Source organism: Schistocerca piceifrons, chromosome X, assembly GCF_021461385.2.
Source record: "Schistocerca piceifrons isolate TAMUIC-IGC-003096 chromosome X, iqSchPice1.1, whole genome shotgun sequence".
In the NCBI taxonomy this organism is placed as follows: domain Eukaryota; kingdom Metazoa; phylum Arthropoda; class Insecta; order Orthoptera; family Acrididae; genus Schistocerca; species Schistocerca piceifrons.
The window spans coordinates 587,124,720-587,145,480 of record NC_060149.1 but is presented as its reverse complement, the minus strand read 5'-3'; the positions used below and the strand labels follow the sequence as shown (position 1 = coordinate 587,145,480).

Below are 20,761 nucleotides of genomic sequence, written 5' to 3'. Positions count from 1 at the left end.
GCATAGTTTTATTACTTTATGAAACAGATATGTTGAATATCATTGTTAAGTGATCTTTGAATGAATAACCAACTAACTAAAACAAAAATTGCTCATCCTGCATATGGCTCATCATTTATCTTTTGTACCACTTTTATGACATCTGCATCAAAAAACTACACTGATACATGCAGTCAAGGAATAACTGAATTTCATTCTATGGATTACCTGAGTTCTTGACTTGTCTTAACTGCAGTCCAAGAAAACTTGCATTAACTGGAAACTTTGCAACACAAACATGATCCCTAGGAATTGTGGCTTATAAAGAGTTAACAACTAATGAAGGTGAAACTAATCACTGATTTTCAGTGTTCACATGAAATCTAGCAAAAAAATTACAGGAAAAATACAGGATACATGGGATGATGTAAATAATAAACAATTTTAGTTTAAAGGAATGTCAATTTTATATAAAACATTTTCAGCTGTGTACATTTATAAATAGCAATAAATAAATACTTTTGTGAACATCTAGTGTCAGGAGAGCTATTTCTAACACAAAATTATTTAAAAATAAATTATAACATCTCACAATAAACATTTTGTGAGAGTAATATATAAAAAATTTTCAAGTCTTGTACCATAAAATAATACATGTTGCTGTTTTTGTAAACAGTAACAATAAGGTAACGAGATTCCTTTATAAACTCAGTCTTGTTTGTGAAGGGTGGATGTCCTTTCCAATAATTATCTTTGGTAAATACACTTTTAGTCAGGTACAAACATAAGTACATGATTATTTAAGTTTTACAAGCTTGTAATATCCTAAGATCTCTCTTTCGATGTTTCTCAATACATGACCAAGGTTTTGGATCAAGATCAGTAACATGGACATCAAAGGCATATAGCATACCTTCATCATCAGTTACAATTTGCTCCAGGTGCATGCCACATGGTGACCTGTGAACAGGAAAGTTATTGTATTTGCCTGATTGATATACTAAGATATTTAGGAGACTCGTATGTTCAAATCCCTGTCTAGAAATTTCTCTTTAAGGGTCTTTGGGGACCTCTGTAACAGACTTTTGGTGAATTCCAGAATCATCAGTACTGTGGATGAATCCTTTGTTAACACTTATCCTTTAAAATAATGACTAATTTCTCATGATATCAGTGTCAATAAAACAATAAATTTAAAATATTATTTTGCTAAGAAGAAGAAATGAAAATAACAGAAAATTTTGATTTTGTCCTATGGCACTGCCAACATGTTGATTGGAGCTGTTTAGCACAAATGCAAAACTTTTTAACTTTTATTCATTATTCTCAGTTTCATAATGAAATAAAATTGTGATACATCATTCTGGCGATTGTGTGCTCTCTCTCTCTCTCTCTCTCTCTCTCTCTCTCTCTCTCTATATATATATATATATATATATATATATATATATATATATATATATATATATATATATATATATATATATACTCCTGGAAATTGAAATAAGAACACCGTGAATTCATTGTCCCAGGAACGGGAAACTTTATTGACACATTCCTGGGGTCAGATACATCACATGATCACACTGACAGAACCACAGGCACATAGACACAGGCAACAGAGCATGCACAATGTCGGCACTAGTACAGTGTATATCCACCTTTCGCAGCAATGCAGGCTGCTATTCTCCCATGGAGACGATCGTAGAGATGCTGGATGTAGTCCTGTGGAACGGCTTGCCATGCCATTTCCACCTGGCGCCTCAGTTGGACCAGCGTTCGTGCTGGACGTGCAGACCGCGTGAGACGACGCTTCATCCAGTCCCAAACATGCTCAATGGGGGACAGATCCGGAGATCTTGCTGGCCAGGGTAGTTGACTTACACCTTCTAGAGCACGTTGGGTGGCACGGGATACATGCGGACGTGCATTGTCCTGTTGGAACAGCAAGTTCCCTTGCTGGTCTAGGAATGGTAGAATGATGGGTTCGATGACGGTTTGGATGTACCGTGCACTATTCAGTGTCCCCTCGACGATCACCAGTGGTGTACGGCCAGTGTAGGAGATCGCTCCCCACACCATGATGCCGGGTGTTGGCCCTGTGTGCCTCATTTGTATGCAGACCTGATTGTGGCGCTCACCTGCAGGGCGCCAAACAAGCATACGACCATCATTGGCACCAAGGCAGAAGCGACTCTCATCGCTGAAGACGACACGTCTCCATTCGTCCCTCCATTCACGCCTGTCGCGACACCACTGGAGGCGGGCTGCACAATGTTGGGGCGTGAGCGGAAGACGGCCTAACGGTGTGCGGGACCGCAGCCCAGTTTCATGGAGACGGTTGCGAATGGTCCTTGCCGATACCCCAGGAGCAACAGTGTCCCTAATTTGCTGGGAAGTGGCGGTGCGGTCCCCTACGGCACTGCGTAGGATCCTACTGTCTTGGTGAGCATCCGTGCGTCGCTGCGGTCCGGTCCCAGGTCGATGGGCACGTGCACCTTCCGCCGACCACTGGTGACAACATCGATGTACTGTGGAGACCTCACGCCCCACGTGTTGAGCAATTCGGCGGTACGTCCACCCGGCCTCCCGCATGCCCACTATACGCCCTCGCCCAAAGTCCGTCAACTGCACATACGGTTCACGTCCACGCTGTCGCGGCATGCTACCAGTGTTAAAGACTGCGATGGAGCTCCGTATGCCACGGCGAACTGGCTGACACTGATGGCGGCGGTGCACAGATGCTGCGCAGCTAGCGCCATTCGACGGCCAACACCGTGGTTCCTGGTGTGTCCGCTGTGCCGTGCGTGTGATCATTGCTTGTACAGCCCTCTCGCAGTGTCCGGAGCAAGTATGGTGGGTCTGACACACCGGTGTATATATATATTCATGCTTTGCACTATGTTTGGGAAAAGAGATATATCGGTAATGATAAGCATATATATATATAAATTTGCTTATGATTACCGATATATCTCTTTTCCCAAACATAGTGCAAAGCATGAATATAAAGCTAGGACCAAATACAAACTCTATAAAGACAACATGGGTTTAAAGCATGCACAGAAAGAAGACATAAATGTGTGTACATATGTATTAAGCAGGTCATCTTAAATGTTTTGTTGATAATATAGTAGAACATCAGACTAAATTAAAGAATTTTCTGTTGGGCAACTCTTACTCTATTTAAGAATATCTTCACAGGAACTCTTAAAACTAATATGCTGGGTTACATTATGATTAATCTAGCACTGCAAAACTATTATCAATTGTATAATTAAGTCATTTTCTTGTATTATACTCAAATAAAATGTCCAGGTTTGAATTCTTTTCATATCCCAGAGAGCGTCCTCTGTGAGATGAACAAAATATGACTTGTGTAAATGTACTCTAATGTTACTTTCTTGTCTTTTGTACAGACAGTTTTATTGTTTTACTGTGTTCTTAATAATAGTAAAATTACTTCAGAGATTTATTTCTCACCAGAATTCTTGTATAGACTCAAAACCAAATTTCCCACATGTTAAAAAATGCCTTGATTTCTTAGCTCCTCTTATACCAACACACAGATTTGATGCTTTGAAAATCTTTTACATTACATTACATTACATAGAGAGTGGTCTCTGAAACGTGGAAAGAAATCAAAGATGTAAATTTACTTTAATGTATCTGTCTCTAATAAAATGACTTAACATTATGAAGGACTGATATATTATGGTGCTTTATGATAATTATAAAATAATTTACAACATCTGTTTAAAAGCTTGTGTGAAGATACTCTTCAGTGGAGAAGGAGTTGCCCAACGCAGCATTCTTTAATTTATGTGCATCCACCTTCCAACAAGTATAATGACAGCAGCTGCTATGTTTATATGCAATAATGATAATACCTTCAGCTGTGTGTACCAGTTTTGATTTATTTGCACCTGGTTTTGTAGGTACAATTCACCATCTTTATATCCCTAGATACAGCAAATATATCCTCCTTAACAGTATAAAAATGAATTCATCATACTACATAAATGAATTATATGTTTGCTGTATCTAGGGACCTGAAGACTGTGAACTGTACCACCAAAAATGGTCATAAATAAATAAAAACTAATACATACAGCTGAAGGCATTGTCATTATAGCACATTCTTCAACTGTCTTAAATTTGACTCTTTGTCAACATGACATTTAATGTGCACTCACAGGCTGTACTAATGTTAACTCCTTAAAGTCTTTGTAGAGGTTGTTTATGGTCTGGGTGCTAGAAAAGAGAAATATTGGTAATGATAAAGGAAATTACTGAAAACACACACACACACACACACACACACACACACACACACACACACACATATAAAAAACTTAAAATACATAATAAAAACTCCTTAAAATAGTGCTGCACCACCTGCATATCTACTAATGTGCATGAACTGGGATTCAAGTGGAACAGGGACTGAAGGAATAAGTTTTATGAAACTAAAAACATAGCTTTGCTGTGAAATAAAAGTGAAGAAATTAACAAAACAAAGGCAGGTTGTTGAAAAGTTTTTCTATGGATTAAAAACATGTTAGATAACTTCCGAAAGTGTGGTGCTCCATCCTGTGCATTGTAACATGCTCTGGTCTCCTTCGGCATACTACCTGCAAGGTGATCGGGACTTTGCTGCTTGAACCCATCCCACTCTTCAGCGGTGGCACTCCTAAGATGATCCTGTGTGTGAGGAAGGTTTCTGCAGTGACACAGAACAAGTTTCGCCTGGCCCAAAACATTATCCATTGGGTTCAAGTCAGCAGATACTGCAAGCCTTTACATTTGGCTGGATCCTGCTGGTTTTCACAAGGTAAGTGTGGTGTTTTTGCACATTATCATCTCAAAAGATGAATCTGTCAACAAAATGTTGACTTTTGGATTGTACAATAGGTTGAATGCTATACAGCCCTCAAATTACCCTTTATTATTATGAGAAGCATGGACATCAACATCATATCAGCCCAAAATTTGACTCCCTCCCTGCTGAATGCATGGTGCTACGTGTCTGAGACGTGTTTTGGTAGCTGGCCATCTCCACAGTCTTCTAAAACAGTCATCAGACATCAGAGAAACTCTACATCTGTCAATGGAGAGAACCCAATATCACTGATCTGGACTACATTCCATGTGTTTCCTTACCCATTTTCTTCATGCACCATGGGTCAAGGATTTTGTAACTTGAATGAAGATGCTATACTGTACTCTAATGTAGTAGGCAGCATCCCACGCTGACAACTTTTCTTGGCATTAAGTAAGATGGTGTACATGGTTCAGGCTTCAAATGACCCTTTGAGACATGACAAGTAGAACAGTATACACAAGCTGCTTTGTCCCATTCCAGATTGGAGATGCATAACATTCTGCTGAACTGCACTTAAAATGCTGGTTTATTTTTACCTAGATTACACAGGTGGCAATACATAATATTTCCTGTGGCCAAAAGAGTATCAAGAAAGAAGTTACCTATTAAAAAATGCAAACTATGCAAGTCATGGAGGTGGTGCACATTTCTTTTAACAGTTCATATAAGACCTAAAATTGAAAATTATTGTTTTGTTATAAGCATACTTACTCAGTTGCTTGCTGAAAAGTAAGCATTACAGAGCAGTCTTTGAATGTTGCTGCTAGTAAATAACGATGAATTTCCAATAAATCTGAATTCACTGATTTTTTTAACACCATTGGAATGTACTCATAATCCTTAAAACTTTCATATTTCTTGTAGGTATGATAGATCCAGCTGGCCCCACGTGTCTGTTGTTGCTGCCCTCTAATAATAAGATCAAGTACACAATGTTTTGGTAGCTGTCCTTCAGCGAATGTACATTTATTTTCACTGAAATTTTTGGCAGCTGTCTCAACAAGACTTTTTGGCAAATGTAATGGATACTGACTGTCCAGAAGTATAGTTGCATCTTTGATTTCAGGTGCAGAATTCTTTTTTACATGAGTGAGTGCTCTGATTATGATATCACAGAATTTATGGACAAGCCTGCAACAAAGCATTGCATCACTATAATAGTCATATAATTGAAAACATGTTATATTCTGATTTGTTTTTCCTTAAGTTTGAAGTGTGAAGTTTACTACAACACAAATAAAGGCCATATTGCAATCTTAACTACAATAGTAGTAGTTTTATAGCATTGGTAGAAATGGATCAGTTAATAAAATAATATAAGAGGGCTTTACCTGTTAGTGCTCTTGTCCAATGAGGCAGAGAACCACTGAAGAAGTACAGAAGACAAATCATTTGAGCTTCTTCCATCACCATATACAAGTACTCCATTCTGTGGCAAGAAAGGAAATGATTTAATAACACATAAGTCACTTGTGTATTTGTCTCATTAAATTAAAACAATCCATATTTTAGAGTCCAGGCCAGTGTTTCCTAACTGTGCTAGAGGGGCATAGCAACAATTTTTTAGCATTAGATGCCTTCTATGACAGTAATGAACCCACTGCATCATTTACTGAGAAGCACTCGTATCGATATATTTTAGTACATAAAATTGCTTTAAATTATCCATTCCTTTCCATACCAGTCTTTTTATTTGTATGTATTTTATTTGCTTCCTTCATGTGGTTTAAATTTTCACATTTGGTTTATTTTTTAGAATTTTCCCCAGCTTTACTGGCATTCATTCGCAGCCAAAACCACCGTTTACTCTCAGTGACATCTGCAAGATAGCTCCTGTGATCTAATCTTGCAGATCCTGATATAAGAGCACTGCTCATCTTGATTTTGACACATTGTAGAAAAGCCTTTTCAAGCAAATGTGGTATTTCAATCAAAGCATGAGGTCAAAATGTCTTGATTTTGATAACTAGTTTTGCTTAACAGTTGATGTTGTAATTACTATTAATTAATTGAAACTTGGATGAAAATATACTGATAACTCCCATAATACTTTGCCTAGACAACATCCATATACAGTTTCATATCACTATGATCAAACAGAGTTTTTGATATAGCCTACGCACAGTAACAGTTTATTTTTGTATGTTTTTAGCCCTTCCAGCCCCCATTCAACCCAGTTCAACCAATATACTGTAAACATTATTTGCATGTGAACAGAACCACAAATTTGTGAGGAATTCCAAATTCCATCCATATGCACTGAATTACCCATGTAATTGGCCATCAGCATAACTTAAAATGATATGAAACTTAGTTTGATCAATTAGACTCATCATAATTATGATGTAGAGTCAGTCTGAAGTCATGGGAACAGTGTCACAAGCCACCAGACTACAAGAACCAGCCTTAGCTGAAAGTGGGGTGTTGCTTAGGGTCATGACGCAATACTGATTAGTGTAGCAAGCAGACACTTTGACAACTACAGATGTAAAAGTTTTCAGTATGGTGCTGTATTGCTTTTGTCTAGTATGAAGGTTGTATCACTGATGCAGTAGGATATATCAGTGCACCGTACTTGTCTCACTGTTTATACCTGGAAGATAAATAAACATTCTACAAGGTTTTTGTTTATTACATCAAACCAAAGGCATCCACATGATGGTTTGTAGGGTAGGACCTAGACCTCGAGGTACGGAGCATTTTCAATACTCTGGAAGACGAATGGTGGCTTGTAAGTATCCATTTGAAAATTCCAGCTCTGACCATGTTAAAAAATACATAATACCGACTTGTAAATTATTTTCTTGAAAGAAGAACACCTGACTATGCCAATTTTTTTCCTTTCCCTAGGAGCTTGGGGGGGGGGACTGTGGATTTGGAGTTCTAATAAACACATGCAGATCTCAATGGTGAATATAGTAACAATATAATTACTTAGCCAGTTAACACAGTTTTTTCTTGAATTCAGTGAGATTAAGTGACACAAATATATGCTTTTTTTATTACCACTAACAGCTCTCTTGTCATAATGTATACTGTCTGTCAAAAGAAGTGAAGTACCCAGAAGACATCGTCAGATGTCAATGTAACTTTGTAGGCAGGCACATAAATGGTTAGAGCTGAAATTATCTGTAACAGGCAGAACAGCCACCATTAGTGTTGTTCATGTTTAGTCCTGTTACCAGGCCTGGTAGAGCACACAAGGATCATGAACAGCATTAAGCCCCCCTAGCAGACATTACCTTGTTGAAGGCATGTTATGTGCAAAGTGGAGAGGCTTGTGAGCTCTGAAAAAGCTGGGATCTGTGCTGGGTATAGCATAGCTACTGGCAGGGTCACCCAAGCCAGATTGGCCCCAGCAAAGGAGCCATGGAGCATGACCTATACCATAGGGTAAGGGTTCTCTATAGACTGCTAAATGATCAACCCCTCTAGGGGAGCTAACCTCAAAATGAAAGCCTGGTCCTCTGGGTTGGGGGATGAGTGCAGAGTTGATTACCCAGCCTTGTAAAAGCCTGTCATCATGAAAAACTTAGCAAGAAATGCTGGATTGGCCTTATGTAGACAAACTGCACCAAGAAACAGGAATATGGATATACTGGTGCTTAAATTTGGAACATGGAATGTGCATACACTGCTGCAGGTAGGAGATATGAATATTACTGTGGAAGAGATGCTAAGTTATGCAACAGGTGTTGTTGCACTTCAGGAAATCAGGTTGAAGGGAAGGGGTGAGATTCATAAGCATAAATTCTCCCTATATTATTCAGGAAAAAGATACCAGGGGAGCATGGAGTTGGATTTATAGTTCAAAGGATAAGCATAGATCTGTTATTGCTTTCACTGCACATAATGAAATAATATGTACCTTACATATCAAAGGCAAATGTCACAGTGTGACCTTCATGAATGTATATGCTCCAACATAGGAATCAGATGAGAAAAGGGTGGATTGTTTCTATGATTAGCTAGAGGAGGTTTTGTGATAGCTTACTTAAATATGACTCCAAAATAGTCCTTGGTAACTATTACGCAAAACTGGTCAAGGAAGAGGCTTCCAGAAGTGTGTTTGGTAAGGAAAGTCTGCACGATGAAGCTAGTAATAGTGGCAGGAGGGTTCCCTAACTCATTTCTGCAGATGAGTTGAAGGCAGTAAGGTACTATTTCCCAAGGAAAAATACCTATGAAGGGACCTGAAAAATACCAGGAAGAAACAAAGAAAATCAAATAGACCATGTATTGGTATCAAATACATGGGTATCTGATATGAAACATGGACGCACTTTTGAAGGAGCTAATACTGATTCTGACCATTACCTAGTAGAAGCCAAAATGAGGTAGAAACTTGCTATGGCCACCAAATGAAATAGTAGCAGAGTAAAGAAATGGAATATAGAACAACTGAAAGATAGGTCTACTTCTCGAGAGTATCAGGAGAGATTGAGATAGAAGTTACAAACGTAGTGGAGACCATACAGAAAAAGTTTGGAACTCTGTTAAAAATGCAATTTACACAAAAGCATATGAAGAACTGGGAGGAAAAAGAAGACTCAGAAATAAAGACTGATATGATGGAGAATGTAGAGAGGCAGTGGAGCAGGAAAAGAAAGCAGAACATAAGTGATTACAATGAAATACAAGATCAAATCAACTGGTATATGAGGGACATTCAATAAGTAATGCAACACATTTTTTTATGAAAGCAGGTTGGTTTTATTCAGGATCCAAATAAACTATATTGTTCCCAACTCTTTTGGTTACAAAATTCTACATTTCAAAATAATCTCCATTCAATCTGATGGCCTTACACCACCTTACTGAGAGGCCCTGTATGCCTGCATGTTATCACTCTACTAGTTGATGTCAAAGCCAACATCTTGCTGCATCAATAACCTCTCCATGATCCATGTACTGCTTCCCATGGAATGTATCCTTCGCTCGGCCAAACAGCAAGAAATCAGAAGGTGCAAGATCTGGACTGGAGGGTGGATGAGGAAGAAGAGTCTAAAGTTTTGTGAGCTCCTCTTGGGTGAGCAGACCTGATTTGAGCCCTTGCATTGTCATGGAGAAGGAGAAGTTCATTTGCATTTTTGTGGTAAGAAACACACTGTAGTCAATTCTTCAGTTTCTTGAGGGTAGCTCAATACACTTCAGAGTTGATTGTTGCACCTTGAAAGAGGACATCAAACTGAATAACTGCTTCAGAGTCCCAGAAGACTGTCACCATGGCTTTACTGGCTGAGGATGTGGCTTTGAACTTCTTTTTTGGAGGAGAGGTTGTGTGGTGCCACTCCATGGATTGCCATTTTGTTTTCAGTTTGAAGTGGCAAATCCATATTTTATCACTTCGGACAATGTTCAACAAAAATTTGGCATGATCAGCATTATAAGATGCAAGCAATTCCACAGAGATGGTCCTTTGTTGCTCAGGCAGTGAGGATCCCAGTGGGCACACTGGTCTGAGTACCCCAAATGGTGGATGAGTGTGCCAGCACTACCAGCAGAGATGTCCCATTGAGCAGTGAGGTGTTTGATTGTGATCCATTAGTCACCTAGAATGAGAGTATCTGCATTTTCCAGCTTTGCATGTGTTACAGCTGTGTCTGGCCAGCTGGTACACAGGAGATTGCACAGGTTGCATGACCTTGTTGCAAAGATAAGAGACACCTTGCCCGACAACTCATCATCATACTTTTGTTCACTGCCAGGTCTCTGTATACATTCTGCAAGCATCTATGAATCTCTGTGATGCTCTGATTTTCCAAAAAAAAGAAACTCCATGACATCTCTTTACTTGGAATGCACCTCCATTACAGACACCATTTTGAAAGCTATGTATAGTGTCACCACCTATCAAAACTTCATTAAATTGGAGCTGAAGCAGGAATATTCCATGATGCCCCACAACAAATTCCACTTTTTTCAACTGAGGAAAAAAAGTGTTGCATTACTAATTAAATGCCCCTCATATAACAAAAGGAGTACAGAGGCAGCAAGGTTATGTAAAAGGAAAAAAAGGGAAGCCATAAGGAGGAGTAAGAGGAGATGGAAGAACACAACAAATGGAATGGGAGTGGAAAATTTTATAAGAAAAATTTAAGAAGGTGTTCAAAAATATAGACAGATAATAACAGCATATAAAGACAAGGAGGGAAATGTGCTGACAGATAAACAAAATGTTCTGGATAGAGAGAATACTTCAATTGAATTCTGTATCCAATACTACCATGTGTGAGCAGCCATTCTATTACAGAGATAGAAGAACCCACATTAGAGGAAGCACTGTCTGAAACTATCAGGCACCAGTAATTGGTAGAATAACTACAGAACTGTTGAAAAATGGAGGATTTGGTTTCCATAAGCGATTCCATAAACTTATCAAATTGATATAGAATCATAAAAGAATTCCACAAGGTGTAACCCAACCAATACATAAGAAAGGAGGCAATACTTGTTGTTTGAATTATCAAGGAATTGCCCTGCTGAATGCAATGAATTGTATATTTTGGGTGTCATGAACCAAATAAGTTTGTGACTCACTGGTCTGGACAATTTATGCCAACATTTGACCATATTATAACTCAGGGTTTGGTGATACAATTTTACAATTAAGTATGAAATATTTAGATGACAAAGAGAAACCATGTAAGATTTTGAAGGACTTATTTTCTAAATAAACTTTCTTTAAATACTAATAGTCTACTTGTTGTACAGTCCCTCTTCTTTCATTCAATCCCCAAGATATTCTTCTTGAATAGTACTGAAGAAATATCACTTAGTATGCTGACAGGTGAGAAATGATTACAGTCAGTTGTGTTTTTAGCTTGGCTGGTGTAGAAAACATAAATGAAGGATAATGGTCATGTAAATAATTTAGAAGTTAATGTAACAACTCATCAAACAGTGGAGACATTGAGTCATTCACAGGCCTATAAACAAGATAGGAATCATTTTAAAATAATCAGATGTTCTAATGCAACACATGTATGCTCCATGTTGAATGACTATTTAACAAGGAAGGGGTTGGTGATCCAAATGTATGCAACATATAAAAAATTCAAAGAGAACACACTTTAAAGGCAAAGACAGGGACACAATCAGCATAGTGCCATGATGATGAACAGTCAGTCAGTTTCGTGATATCTGATCCATTGTGAAATTGAGGGGAAATGTACAAAATACACCAACAACCTCAATATGTTGGAGCAAAGTGATGAAATAAACACAGGTTCTCAGCCATTCCTATACAAAATAATACACCATACTGAAGTTAGATTATGTAATAAGATATGCAACAGCACATAGCACACAGCTATCAGTTTCATCTTCTACCATACAGATCAATCAGTTCCATCTTCTATCACATCAATCATCTAATACTGAAACATTTAGATAACCTGTGCCTAAATGACTGAAGAATCCCATATTTGCTGCATACTGTTAAATCATCCACAGAGAAGTGGAGTGATCAGTAAATTCAATACATTAATAGAAGGATGTGCAGTTCACCAAAACAAAGACATAACCTACTGATATGCACATCCCAAAGTCCAGACTGCTTAGATACTCAACACTGCTCTTCGGCATCTCACTAGTCAGTGTTATGCACAGGTATTCATGTACAGTACAGTGCTATTTTCTTGCTCCACTTAATGATGTTTACCATATGATATGGGACTAATCAGTTTAGTGATATAGTTGGTGGTTTGAAGTGAGGTAATGACCATATTCTGTCAGTAAATTTTAAAATGTATGCTCCATTGTTCAAAATCACAAGCTAATTTGAATGTTAAGTGCTGAATGAGCAGAAGAAATTCTGCTGGAGATACTACAGTAGACTGGAGATTTTCATCAGTGAACTAAAAATATTTGTGTATGAACATCAATACACTAAATGTTATATATCCAATTGAGCAATTAAGTGAACAGGCCTGCAGACTTGTATTAATCATTATACACAGTATTTTGATATGTATATCCAGTGCTCTTCATGGCCACTGTGGTATCTGTCAGTAGCTTTAGAGGAAAAAGTAACCTAAACAGCACATTCTTTTATCAGAAATTTTTTAAGCTATTATTTCCTTACATTATTATACCCATGCTTTGAAGGATTTTTATCTTTTGTTTTACACTTATTTTATCTATCACTATTGTATTAGTTAGCTCATAATTTCCTCTCCACCTTTGTGAATTCATTCAGCTTATTATTTGCTCCAGATTTTACATACTTCAATTTTCTGTTTTCAGTGTATTATTTTTAAGAATTCAACTATGATTAACATCTAATTATTACCTTAAATATCCTTAAATTGTTTTGAGGAGTTGACAGTAAATTGTGAATTGCTTTCTTCATTCGTGTGTAATTCCTGAGGGGGGAAAAAGCAACAGTGTTAAGTAATTTTTCTTAATTCTAAGGAAATTTGTATTACATGCTGTACATAAATTGGGCTTCTGATGCGTTACTTATCAGCTGAATTAATTTCAGAAGAAAGTAAGAAACAATGAGAATATCGACAAATAAGAATTTTGTATTGGCCATAGTTATTCAAAATTCACTTAACATTATACAAGTAGAATTTCTGTATGATAACTTTTCATCATAAAACAATAAGGTATTTACAAGATAACATAGAACATATGTGAAACCCTTGCAAATGGATTGTACTAAAGTCATTTATTACATTCTTTTGGAAGGGGAGCGCTTGATTTTAAGTATTTTAAAGTCATCCATGGCTGAATGATGGTGGTCTGACTGGAAGGATGAAAGAAATTAATTTTACACTGCTTTATTGTAACAGCTAAATGTTTTGGTGGATTTGAATGATTATTCAGCATTCATTTATCTTCGAATATTAGCTTCATTTCTATTCACTTTTTGTCTGTAAATAACAGCTTTATTACAATTTTAAGATCGAAAGAACATGTGAATGTTTCCTGTTGATTGTTTACAAACAACTGGGTAATTTATGCTGATGCACCAGCTCAGCAAGTAAGAGTGGGGTAGAGAACCAGTGACAACTTTATCAAAGGCACCACCCCACCACTTGTCAGAGTAATTGAGAGAATTCAAAGAAAAGAATGGGCAGTTGAATAAGAATTTGAGTGCAGTCCCTGTGATGTTGTCATTGTGTCACAGAAAACCACATTTCACTATGGTCCTAGAAGCAGCTCAGACACTCAAATATTTTAGAGACGTTCAACATGCAATTGTCATCATGTCGTGGAGGGTAGGTCATCAAATATTTTGTAGCTCATATTTTTATTTGTTAATAAAACATACAAGATTAACACTACATTATAGCGGAATGTGTCAGTGAGGAGAACTTTCAATATAAATTGGTAAGAAGTGTTGCACTCTGACTAAATTGCCAAGAGAGGATATTGATTGCATTCAACTAAAGTTAATATCCCTTCCTCCCAAGCACTCTTCCTTAAATCAGGGCATGACTAGTCATGTCAAAAAGATGAATGTACAATGAATAGTAATTATTCTCCTAAAAACTTGATTAGTTTCAATGTCTGTTTATTTTGATGAAGTCCTGTTTACAGTTTTGGGAAAAGAAAAGATGTCCCATTTATTCAGGGTTAGTTTGTTAATAATCTGCATAAAATTTAGAAAAAACAGAAACCTCACCTCTTTATTTGCCTTGAGCATCACATAGATGTTTAATTGGAATGCAGTAAATTCATTTGAGAGGCCAAAATGCTAATTAATATTTCCTTCAACAAAAGGAAAGTACTCCACTAAAATGGCAAAGGACTGGAATATGAAACATGCCATAGCAGACAAACTCTTCTGCAATTTAATATGACAAAATTGACTAAATCATGTTTCTTTAAAAGGTTGTGTGTTACATCAGAATAGAAACTTTTTGACAAATTTCACTTTTGAAATCTTCTTGAACTATCAGCTAAATAATAGTGTGGCCTTGAAGCAACCTTCTAATAAGTTTCCAAGCCATTATCTTCAGGTGAGGCACTCTATTTCTGTAACAAGTGATCTTCTTTGGATTATGGACCACTCCCCTCATCTCTGACAAGGTTAGCTATACATTCAGAAGAGTGTCCAGTTAGTGGTGAAGACTGATGGTGGTGGATATAGGTGTTGAGGCATGATGTTATATGTCCATTCAACCTGATGCTGCATCACACTCAGTCAATAACAGTCTAGATGAATTTTTAGTACTGCAGGATCCCATGCTAAACTTACTTCGAAACTGTTGTCCAGTTTGAGAAGGTCAAGATTTATACATTTTTCTGGTAACTGTTGTAACAATTTTCTACCAGTTGTCATCTGACTGTCAATACAACTGCACTGCCTTTCCTGGAGCTGGGACATCTATGTGTAGGACTGTTCTGTGTGGAAGTTTTAGTCTCCAACATTTTGGCTTTTTTGATGACTCTGCAGATCTTCATTATTACCTGTTTGACAGCTTTTGAGGGGACCTACTGAGACTTGCTTCCAACAGCTGATGATTTCCATTTTGGCAGTGTTCTTGGAATTGGGACAAATTTTTAATCTTTGGAATATGCAAATTTTATCACTGCATTCAGCTCTATCTCCACTAAGTTGATGATGGTCTACATGTTGTGAATATTGACATTCTAGAAGCAAGTCTCTTTTAGTCAAATTAACTTATTGGACTGCTATGCAGTAGCTTTCTACTAGCACAGTTTTCTTGTGCAAAGGTGTTTCCATCCATCCCCTCTCATGGGAAGGTTCATGAGAGGGAGAAGGTGAAAAGAGTTCGTGCATTATTCTCAATATCTGCCTTGGGAAAAGGATGTGTTTCTTCACAAAGGTCAAACAACTGGAGTACTAAAGAATATGTTTTGTCATTATTTTGTCAACAGGAGAGATGCACTAAATAAGGATGCATGCTCTCTAGAAGAATGTCACTGAGGAAATCCACAGCAGTCAGCCACATAACAATTTTCTAGAAGAAACATTTTGACAGCTTCCTTACTTGTCATCATCTGGTGAAATGACATGTTCCTGTAGGAAGTAATCTCTAATAGACAGTGAATGATGCAGCTTCTGGTCAGCTTTGATGTCACAGCTTTAATCATGCAGATTCTATTAGAATACTCCCCAATCTGCTTCAATGTCACTGCAGCAAGCACACAGTTAAACGGTACTGACACACTATCCCTGTCATTTACTTCCATTTTGATGCTAAGTTCATTGAATAAATTGATGGAGTGAGTATGGCATCTCCTCCAGCTCCAGAAGCTACAAATTTACATATGGACCACTCTGAAGAAATAGCTCTGGAAACTATATGCCTATGAGTATGTGGATGATACTTTTGCTGTTAAGCCATATGGTGAAAAATGCCAGATGCAATTGTTGTACATCTCAGCTGCTTACATATGAACATCACATTTAGCATGTGGATGAAAAACAGTTGAACTACCATTCCCAAACATTCTTATGAAGATGAATTCAGATACTACCCTCGAGATTCCATATACTAAAAGAAAACACACTTGATCTGTATCTCTTGCTAGTAGTAGCCTCCATACAGTGCATACATTAATGTACTCATCACCATAGGACATAGAGTCCAAGCCATATGTAAGAGCTACAGCACTCACAGGGAATGTACAGGAACAGCTGTTCCAATATGCTTGTACAATTTATTCTTCAGATGAACAGATAGAAGAAGAAACTGGTGGAAGAAGACATCAGATATCTGACCTTTCTATTATATGTGTGGTATGCATTGCCAAGAGTGTCATGATGTTGGAGAAATAACACATAAATAATTATATTTCACACAATACACAAAATTAAGAATAAGTAGTGTCCATCAAGAGACCTGGTGTTACAGATGCATGGAATTTATGACTGGGACTGATAATAAATAATCCATGCGCAATGCTATGTCTGTGTGGAGCACCAGCATGTCTTATCCTAAGTCTTATCCTAAGTCAGACAAACAAGTTTACAGTACTTTCAGTGAAAGCCATATGTTTGAACAGAAAACATACTGTGTTACACTAACAGGTTATGTGATTGACGGTAGTTATTTCAAGAGCCACTGATATGGAAAATACATAATCAATCTGTGTAACTGCTATGACATCTGGTGGGGATACTAAGCTGCCTGGCATAAGGTCCATGGCACTATGATGTATGAGCAGGCCACCTGGGTCAGTAAAAGATTAGCTACAGTCTACTTTACACTACTTCAGTGTCTGCCTACGCCAACATTATATATTGATCTCCAACTACCTTATGCAATCACAATGATTTTCACTCTGTGGTGGAGTGCCCACTATATGAAACTGTCTAGCAGATCACAACTGTGTGTCAGACTGAGACTTGAATTCAGGACCTTTGCCTTTTGCGAGCAAGTGCTCAACCAACTGAGCTTCCAAAGCACAACTCAGGGCCCTCCCTCACAGCTTTGCTTCCACTAGTTCCAAATCTCCTACCTTCCAAACTTCACAGAGGTTCTCCTGTGAAACTTACAGGACTAACACTTTTGGAATAAAGGATAATGTGGAGACATGGCTTAGACACAGCCTGAGGGCAGTTTTCAGAATGAAATTTTGTTCTGCAGTGGAGTGTGTGCTGATATGAAACTTCCATGCAGATTAAAACTGTGTGCCGAGCCAAGACTCAATCTTGGGACCTTTGCCTTTCATAGGCAAGTGCTCGATCAACTGAGCTACCCAAGCATGACTCACGACCTGCTCTCACAGCTTCACCACCACTAGTTCTTCATCTCCTTTCTTACAGAAGTTCTAGTCCCATAGGTTTCATGGGAGAACTTCTGTGAAGTTTGGAAGTTAGGAGATGAGGATCTGGCAGAAGTAATTACTCCGAGTTATTTAGCTTAATGCAACACATGCCATAATAGTTTGCTTTCTGTTAGGTTATGCTGCAGTATACTGGTGGATAACACTTATCATCTTCAAACAGTGTATGACAGCTGTGTTTTTATAGTGTAAGAAGGCCATATGAACTCATCCACAGTGGGTTTGAATGTGTTTCTTTTAGGATAAATGTACTACCTCTTTTACCATTATGGAACTCCACATGAAGTGGAAGAAATAATATCAATAGAATAGTCTTCATTTGTTTGCTTGTAGTAGACATTCCTCTGCTGAAGTATGTAACTAGAGTCATATGGCAGTTACTGATATATGTTTGGTATTGTTCTGTTTAAATCAAACTGACTGCTCTCACTTCACTTACAAAAGATTGACTGGAATCCAATACATGTGGAAAATGTATCCTGTTTCCTAATGAGATGTTGTCATTAATTGAGGCTGTATTCCCCCCTCCCCCCCTTTCTTGTAGCTGGGTATGACTTGTGGTTTCTTCCAACTACTGAGCACAGGGTTTTGAGCAGGGGATCTATAGTACCTTCTGGATAAAATGAGGGCTAACTCTGTGATAAATCTTCTATAGAATCTGACAGATATTCCATTGGACCCTGGAGCTGGTTTAATTTGAACAATTTAAGCCGTTTCTCAGTGCCACTGACACTAATATCTATTTCATTCATATTTGCAGTGGTGCAAGAATTACATAAGGCAATATTTCTCAATTTTTCCTTTGTAAAGGAATGTTCAAATATAAAGTTAAGCATCTCTCTTTTGCTTTGCTGCCCTCAATTTTGAATTCGTAACAAAATAAGTAAGTGACATTGCATAAATATGTCAAAATAAAATATTGTTATCATCATTATCACTTATGCACAACTGAAGATTTCATCAAAAATATGTGTCCCACAACCAAGTACACATTATCATTATAAATTATGGATAATAGCCAAGAGAAAAACTATAATTTCTGTTAATGTTTTATAATTCCCTGCAGAAAATGTACTGCCTCAGATAATTTTACTTCTTTGAGTAATGAAGAAAAAAAACTGTATTTTTCATTCTTAAGAAGACAAGGATGAAAGTATAGAACTCTACAAAGTAATAATATAATAAACTGCTCTTGTAAGAAAACCACTTACCCTGAGAACAGATCATAAGGGCAGTATCTGCTTTGACATCTGACACTGTTTTCCATTACCTGGAATTACAAAGAAAAATGTTATATGTAAATCAATTGAACAAATAAACCGATCACCAACAGCACATAAGCTTAGAATTAAAAAATCATACCTAAAAAACAAAACAAAAAAATCCACAATGATTTTTATTGCGTTATTAGGTACAAAGCCTTGTATGTCAGCTATTAGTAATCCAATGACAGGTATGCTGCATTATAGTAAGAAAAAAAAGAAAACATGTATATTGCTAGGCAACCATGTTAAATGAGAAAAACAATATGTAACTTTTCTGAGATATGAGGTTTTCATTATAAGCTGACAATAAATAGAAAAAGTTAATTCTTATGTACTGAAATGTTTCAGTAGGGTTAGAATTGTATATAGTTTACACACAAAACTCATCATTAGGTTAGGAACAAGCAATCTATGAGTAATCATATAAAAAAATCAAAGCATTTATGACTGTCGTAAGAGCAATGGGTTTTCCAAATCTTTTCATAAAGTAATTATCTGAAGCCTAAAGGCAAAGCAACAAGATTCTTTATATTAATAAAGAACTATTTGTCATAACATGATAGTTTTATGATCTGAAACATTGTCCTTACACCAAGAAAAAGTTTGAATTTGCTTGATCAACTGACTGATAGTGAAAGAGCAGTTTGCTATAGGTTTTTTCTTGTGCTCAACCAAATATGAAATCGCTGAGTTTCTGTAAAACCTCACAGAAATGATGTACTCAATTATTTTGAATAGCACAAGAAATGAATGGGGATGTATGTGGATAAGTGGCTCCTACATTGCACATGACAGCTAATAAATGAGCATATTTCATGAGTACATAAATTTTAGAGCAATCTGTTGACAGTTCAAACATCATTACTATTTACACTGAAGCAACAAAAATCATAGGATATCGATATGCACATTTAGGTTGGAGCCAGAAACACAGGGCATTCCATTTTAGAAATCTTTAGGAAATTCAATATTCCAAGATCCACAGAGTCAAGTGTGTGCAAGGATATCAAATTTCAGGCATTACCTCTCACCATGAATAATGCAGTAATTGACAGCCTTTACTTAATGGCAGCGAAAACTGACATTTGTGCAGTGTTGTCTGTGTTAACATACATGCAATACTGCATGAAATAACCACAGAAATCAATGTGGGGTGTATGATGAACGTATCCGTTAGGACAGAATGGTGAAATTTGGCATTAGTGGGCTATGGTAGCAGACAATCAACATGGGTTTTTCTGCTACCAACTTGACATCACCTGAAGCATCTCTCCCGGGCTAGTGACTACACTGGTTGGACCTGAGATGACTGGAAAACCATGGTCTGGTCAGAGGAGTCACAATTTCAGTTGGTAAGAGCTCATGGTTGGGATCAAGTGTGGTGCAGGTCCCACAAAACCATGGACCCAAGTTGTCAACAAAGCATTGTGTGAACTAGTGGTGGCTCCATAATGTTGTGGGCTGTATTTACATGGAATGGACTGGGTCCTATGATCCAAATGAACTGCTCATTGACTGGCAATGTTTGGCTACCTAGAAACCATTTGCACCCATTCATGAAATTCAAATTCCCAAACAAGGACAGAATTTTTTATGGTTGACAATGCCCCATGTCACCAGATCACAATCTTTTACAATTGGTTTAAAGAACATTCTGGAATCTGAGCAAATGTTGTGATCATCCAGACGGCCCGACATGATTCCCATTGAACATTTATGTGACATAATTGAGACATCAATTTACGCACAAAATCCTGCACTGGCAACAATTTTGCAATTATAGAGATCTGTAGAGGCAGCATGGCTCAGCATTCCTGCAGGAAACTTCCAACAACTTTTTGAGTCAAGGTCACATTAAGTTGCT

The 20,761-nt window shown here is 37.4% G+C and overlaps 1 protein-coding gene across 1 annotated transcript in view; it reads right to left on the bottom strand.

The window, feature by feature from the left end:
* Nucleotides 1-622: 622 nt before the first annotated feature.
* The window catches only part of LOC124722840 (inositol-pentakisphosphate 2-kinase-like), a 113,698-nt gene continuing 93,559 nt past the window's right edge, over nucleotides 623-20,761 (bottom strand). Inside the window, exons 5-9 of the mRNA XM_047247960.1 lie at nucleotides 18,844-18,902; nucleotides 13,158-13,230; nucleotides 6,196-6,293; nucleotides 5,576-5,995; nucleotides 623-939 (exon numbers count right to left, since the gene is read on the bottom strand). Of these exons, the coding sequence (XP_047103916.1) occupies nucleotides 780-939; nucleotides 5,576-5,995; nucleotides 6,196-6,293; nucleotides 13,158-13,230; nucleotides 18,844-18,902 (810 nt within the window). The 3' untranslated portion in view covers nucleotides 623-779. The remainder of the gene's footprint in view (nucleotides 940-5,575; nucleotides 5,996-6,195; nucleotides 6,294-13,157; nucleotides 13,231-18,843; nucleotides 18,903-20,761) is intronic.